The 6,000-nt window shown below is 44.1% G+C and overlaps 1 protein-coding gene across 3 annotated transcripts in view; it reads left to right on the top strand.

Annotated features, from left to right (window-relative positions):
* The first annotated feature begins 385 nt into the window (after window positions 1-385).
* Window positions 386-6,000, top strand: part of HOMER1 (homer scaffold protein 1) — a 127,488-nt gene continuing 121,873 nt past the window's right edge. The window contains exon 1 of one of the 3 annotated variants that reach the window (XR_012921701.1): window positions 386-1,407. Coding sequence is in view for 2 of the 3 variants with exons in the window: in XM_012766776.3 (XP_012622230.1) it covers window positions 1,379-1,407 (29 nt within the window). In the remaining variant the exon portion in view is untranslated. Of the gene's footprint in view, window positions 1,700-6,000 lie in introns of all 3 variants that reach the window. The other 2 variants (XM_012766776.3, XM_012766777.3) reach the window with 2 other exon arrangements.

Here is a 6,000-nt window from a genome sequence, read left to right as displayed (position 1 = left end):
CGGAGGAACAGAGCGCACGGCCCGCCGCCGCCGGCCGCCAGGGGAGGGGGGAGGAAGGAAGGAAGGACCGACTGACGGACCAGCCAGCCGGCCTAGCTCCCCACGAGGGCCGGCTCGGCCCCACACCACCAGCCTCCCCGTCGCCTCACGGCTGCTGCCTTGTCCCACCGCCCGCGGGGCCCGTGGGGCCCTCAGGACGGGTCCGCGCCCCAGCCCCCAGCCGCGGCTCCGCGGCAGCCGCCTCCCGCCCTCCCCCCCGCGAGCAGGGGGAGGGACCGCTCTCGCCGCCCCCCCCTTCTCCCCACCCCTTGCCCGCCCCCCGCAGTCCGCTCCGCTGCCGCGCTCGCCTCACGCTGGCGGCGCTGACCGTGGCAGCGGCGCCCTCAGCTCTGAGAGCCGGCCGGTGGAGGCGGAGGCAGCGGCGGGCTCCAGGCCGCCCGGGCCGGCACTGCTCTGCCCAGCTGCAGCCGGAGGCCGGCGGAGGCGGGCGGTGATGGAAGTGTGAAGAGGCGGCGGCGGGGCCCGGGGAATGTGAGGCGGCGCGTGGCGGCGGCGCGGAGCGTGAGAGACGAGGAACGGGTCGGGCGCTGGAGCGGCGGCTCAACCACAGCTCGGAGCCCCGCTCTCCTGCCCCCGACGCGGGCTTAGCCTCCCACCTCGGCTCGGGCGGGCGCCCGTGGACCCTTCAGCCCCCTCCGCTGGCTGCTCGGCCCGCCCCGGAGCTGGGGGCAGGGTGCCAGGGGAAGCGTGGGGCTTGGCTCTCTGATTCATTCATTCTCCGCCGACGGGAGCCTCAGACCCGCTGTGCTCTGAAGAGAGGAGGGAAGAGGGGGCAGCCGCGAATGAAGGGCCGGGCGCGAGCCGGGCTCCATTGTGCTCGGCGGCGGGAGGCGGGAAGGGGCTGAGGGAGGTGGGATCGGGCCCCCTCCCCCAGCTCCCCGGCGTGTGCTGCGCCCCCAGCCTGCTGCCAGCCTGGAAATGGCTCCGTTTATTCTCCTCGAGAGAATGAATCGATCCTGCCCAGCCTTCTCTTCTTCCTCCCCACCTCCTCTCTGCTCCGAGTCTTAGGAGAAAAATTAAAAAGATTCCAATGTGGAGTGCCGTGCACGTCGCGAGCTGCCAGGTTTGCACTTCGAGGACATTTTTCTATATAATTTTTTTCTAACGTGAGCATAGGGAAGCAGTGACATTACTGCTTTTAGGATTTTTATTCAAGTGCACGTCGCGTTTGGTTGCACGCTCCACCCCCCAGGGACTTGGTGTGGAGAAATTTGAACCCGCAGCCTTAGCACCGAAAAGGCCGAGTTACCTGGCTCTCTCTGAGTGTCGAGGAGAACATGAGCGAAATGACCGGCGAACTCATTTTTTATAGGACTCCATGAAGCTGGATTCTGCGTTTTCCTACATGTAAGACTTTTTTTTGTGTGGAATAAGAGATCGACTGCTATCTCCTCCGCGCTGCATTTTAGCTCTAATAAGCAAATGCCGCCTCTGTTTGAACGTTTTGGTATTTACAAGAGAGATATCATTTTACCTAAGAGAACTAATTGAATTGTCAGCATCATTCAAATACCTCCGGAAAAGGATCTTGGGGGGTGGAAAAGCAACTGCGAAATAGCAGACGGAGAAATTCCTTTGGAAGTTATTCGGTAGCATAAGAGCTGAAACTTAAGAGCAAGTTTTCACTGGGCAAAATGGGGTAAGGATTTTTGTGTTTAACATAGCTTCGAATTTTTTTATGTATGTGTCTTATTGAGCGGTGGTGGTGATTGTGTTTTGTGTTTTCAAACAAATTTGCCACCTTGCTAAGCTGGTGACACTTTAAAAATATAAGTGTGATAACCTTTTAAGAAGGTATTTTTGTAGAGTGACACCAGAGGTTAGAATTAAGGAACACACACACATACATATCGTTTGTAACTTCAGTATAGTTTCATGAATAATATTTATCAAGAACGCATTTTGCACTTCACTGGTCAAACTGCTGCATCAGTTTGTAACCAGAATCACCTTATCTTAGATTTTGCTCATGCTATCTTTCAAAGAGAAGTACTGCATTCTCTCTCTACTTTAGAATAATCAGTTGCACAAAGGAACGATTGTAATGAGTAGTTAGACTACAGTACTTGAAAGTGATCCAGTGTAAACTGTTACCCTCTCCGTGCCCTCTGTTTTGCCCTTGAATATTCAAAGTTAAAAACGTATGGATTCATTGGAGGCATTAAAACGAAAATCTGAAAATCTTAGTGATGCGGTGACCCAGTGCGGGTGAACTGGGTAGGAGAAGGCTTTTTGTTGAAGGAACTTGTTCTTCACTTTTTTCGTTTCTCTCATTTAAACTCAGACCTTCAGTTTGTGTTAACAATATCAGATCTACACCAACTTTCAGACCCAAAGCAAACCAAAAGTGCATTTTCCAACCTTGTATTAACTCTTAGCACTGTGGGTTGTTAAAATGCTAGTGACTCTTTCTAATTTAATCTGGAAATCCATTAATACGTTAATGGAGTGATGATTTACTCATTTTGTCAAATACGAACTTGCAGAATTTTCTTTGTGGTTGAACAAACGCATATAAAGTGTAGTTGAGAGACAGGATTTAAAACAATGGCCTCTGAAATTCATGTCATGGTTTAGGGGTGTACACACACTTCTTGAAACTTTCGGAGGAAAGTTCTTGAATAGTACCTTTTTATTAGAGTTAGAATTTGAAGTTTATTAACTTACATAACTGAAAATTTAGAACATGTTGTAGGAGTTCTTCCTTAGTAATTAATAAAAAATTGATAATGATTTTTAAACCTTAAATGACAAGTGATGAGAGTATATATAACTTGCATGATTTGGGGTACTGCTAAGAGTAGTTAAAATACCTCATTCTATTTCTAGTGCTGCTATTAGTAGCTTAGTGATCTGAGGCAAATTACTTAACCTCTGTGCACTCTGTTTTCTTATCTGTAAACTGAAGGAGTTAGACGAGATGACTTTTAAAGATTTTTCCAACTTGTAAAAATGAATTTTTTTTCCTTCTCCTTTGCTCCATTTTAACATCAGTGGTTGGTTTCTTGAAGTAGATCTTTCAGTTGAAGGGATTTTTTTTCCTCTAAGCAGTTTAAGCACTTAAGCTGGAAAATAATGGCATTTAAAAAATGTTTTGGATGAATTGCACCAATTTTAGATAAGAGAAAATACTGAAAAATACTACTATTCAAAATCTTTGAAATATGGCTTCCCTTGAGCATCTGCAGCTCCTCTGTTTAAAATGTGTTGGAGCAAAAAAAAAAAAAATCAGCACTTTTTCATGTTGAGGGCTGCTTTTCTCTAGACTGTGTGGAGTGGTAGCACCATGGAAGAAAATCAGTATTCCACAACCTTTAAGCTGCATGAATGCCCATCATTTCACCGAGGGAAGCTTGGGATGAATTTAAAATACTGAGGGGACTAGTATTTAAAATATGAAGGTAAGCTGCTCCTGCAACACACATTTAGACACTTAGCATAATTAAATTTGTTTATAAACGAGTTTATTTGCCTTTTTTGTTCATAAAGTCCTAAATGTGGACTGCAGAGCAAAAGGAGCAAACATTTGTTGTGCTATTTTTCTGAAAGCCTATATTTGGAGCTGTGACCTTTTCTCATTGATAGTGACTTATTTTATGTGAGTTGTTTCGAAGAAGGGAAGGTAGAAGAGTATATAGCAAAGGCATTTGCCAAAATTTCCACACTTTGTAGGTGTGTATACCTAATTTGTGGAATTAGTATAGCTGCCTGGACCTATTTAAAACAAAAGGAAACAAAACTTAAAATGGCTTTTAAAGTTTTACCCAGGCTATCCTAAATTACCTTACTCTGATAGGTATCTAAAATTTAATAGTGGGTGAAGAGTTGTACATATTACAAATACATTTTTGACTGGTTAGGTTATAATAAGGATTTATCTTTACTTTAGTTGTGGCTGTAATTGCAAGTCTGAGGGCAAAGTCTAAGCAAAGGAATTACTTTTAATAAAATCAGTGATGAGTTTGGGCAGAAAAAAATTTATGGCTTCTGTAATAGTTTATGAACTATGTGGAAATGGAAAGGAACAGCTGAAACTGACATTTGGCAGAGTCTGTCAAAGTATCTTGCATGTTGCTTGAACTGTTTTTAATTGCACTGAAGGCAGCTAACTCATGGATTTATAAAATAGGTATATTTATAAAATAGGTGTACTCCTAAAAATTAAGGCATTCATGTAAATAAGATGAAGTCTATGACAAGCTTCAAAGCCTTAGTGAGGAGCCCCTGTTAGGTATGACCCCTCCTAACCCCATGTAATATCTCATAATGAGAGCAATGAGGCAGTAGCTATTTCAGAACTCTTAGAGTAGACAACAGAAATGAAGTAACATCAACCAGTTATTTCATGCTATCTTTTGATTTATTTAGTTCATACTGGCAGCCTAGCCATCAGCAAGAGAAGAGAATTCTTCCCTTCCCTTATTAAGAGCTAGTTCTATATAAAATGCTGCCCCCCCCACACCCCCGCCATGGAATATGATAATGCTGTTTCTGATTTATCTCACCTGCATGTGGGAACCTCTGGAGTCCTATCATCTCCCCCTTTCCCCACATAACTTCCTGAAGAATGGAAGTGAGTACTGCAATATTGCAGCCTGAACAGAGTCCCTTCCTTACTGTAAAACAAGAAGCTGGCATCTCTTTCTACCTCAGGCTGCAGGGTTCTGTTCTCTGGGGATTGTAGCAAAAGCACAGAAATCTTGATCCAGCACTACAATATGAGTGGGCTTTGTTGCAAAGTTAACCACTGTGTCATTCCTAACAACAGAAGTTAGATGTAGGTCCTTATTAATTCTTTGTTCATTTTATCACCTTTGATCCCCTATTATGGTTCAATAGCTCAGTATTGCTGAAAGGGAGACTAGTAAAATGTGCTCCTTCCCGTGAGGAGTTTATAGTTTGGAAGTTAGGAAGACATTCAAGCCTAAAATTAAAATGTACATGTAACTGCCTAGTTACTAATAATAAAAAAAAAAAGTGCAGTGAATTGTTGAAGAAGCTATAATGTAGGGCATTATAGAGACACAAAGTGTGTGTGTGTGTAGCATTAACTGCTGAGGGAAGGATAAAAAGGTCTGTGATAAGGATTAAATACTGAAAGATGAGTACAGGTGGGCCTCTTAGACAAATGAGAGGGCATTCATGGCAGAAGAAACAGTGATTGACATCACTGTGACAGAAACTACAAAAGTTTGGCATGAGGTGCTTTGTTTTCTTGAGCTCCCTTTGATGTGGCAAGAGATGGGTCTAGAACCTTATGCAGGAGCCAAGTTAGAGAGCTCTGTAGATCAAATGAAAGACTTTGGGTTATCCTTTAGGCTGGTGTATTTCAAGCTTTTATGGCTATGACTCATTGGAAAGATACACATTTTTACATTGCTGCCTAATACGCTTATATATAAACGTTGAAATGTCACAAAATAATACCCTTTATGTCATATACTCTGGTGGTTTTTATTCTATTCCAATCCATTTTATTTTTAAGAAAGTGATGATGGGGAACCACTGCATTTATTAACCCTGTGGTAGCAAGTATTAGTTTGAAAAACACTGCTCTCTTGGCTGTGGAGAGCACTAATGGGGTTAAGCAGAGTAGTGATGTGAAGGCTTGAGCAAGGGTGAGAAACCAGTTTTTAAAATCACTTAAAGTTTGTTTTTTTATGTTATGTCCTGTGGAAATACCAAGCCAGAACAAAGAACCCTGGCTGGGTAGAGGAAGTGAATAGATGGGAAGGCCCTGGAAAGTTCCCAAGAGGGGAAGAGAGGGATGGTGATTGAAAGATGTGTTTTTAGTTGGCTGAGTGAATCTTCTTCAGAATTAGGGCATTTCATTTGCAGAGGTAATAATGTAGGAAACAGTTTGGTTTGTTCCTAGCAGAGCCACTCACTCTCAGATGGGTCATGAAATAATGAATTTGGGTGTTTGAAAGGAGAGAAGGC

The sequence above is a fragment of the Microcebus murinus genome, chromosome 11 (assembly GCF_040939455.1).
Source record: "Microcebus murinus isolate Inina chromosome 11, M.murinus_Inina_mat1.0, whole genome shotgun sequence".
NCBI classification, from domain to species: Eukaryota; Metazoa; Chordata; class Mammalia; order Primates; family Cheirogaleidae; genus Microcebus; species Microcebus murinus.
The sequence above is the reverse complement of the archived record's forward strand: the minus strand, read 5'-3'. Positions and strand labels throughout refer to the sequence as shown.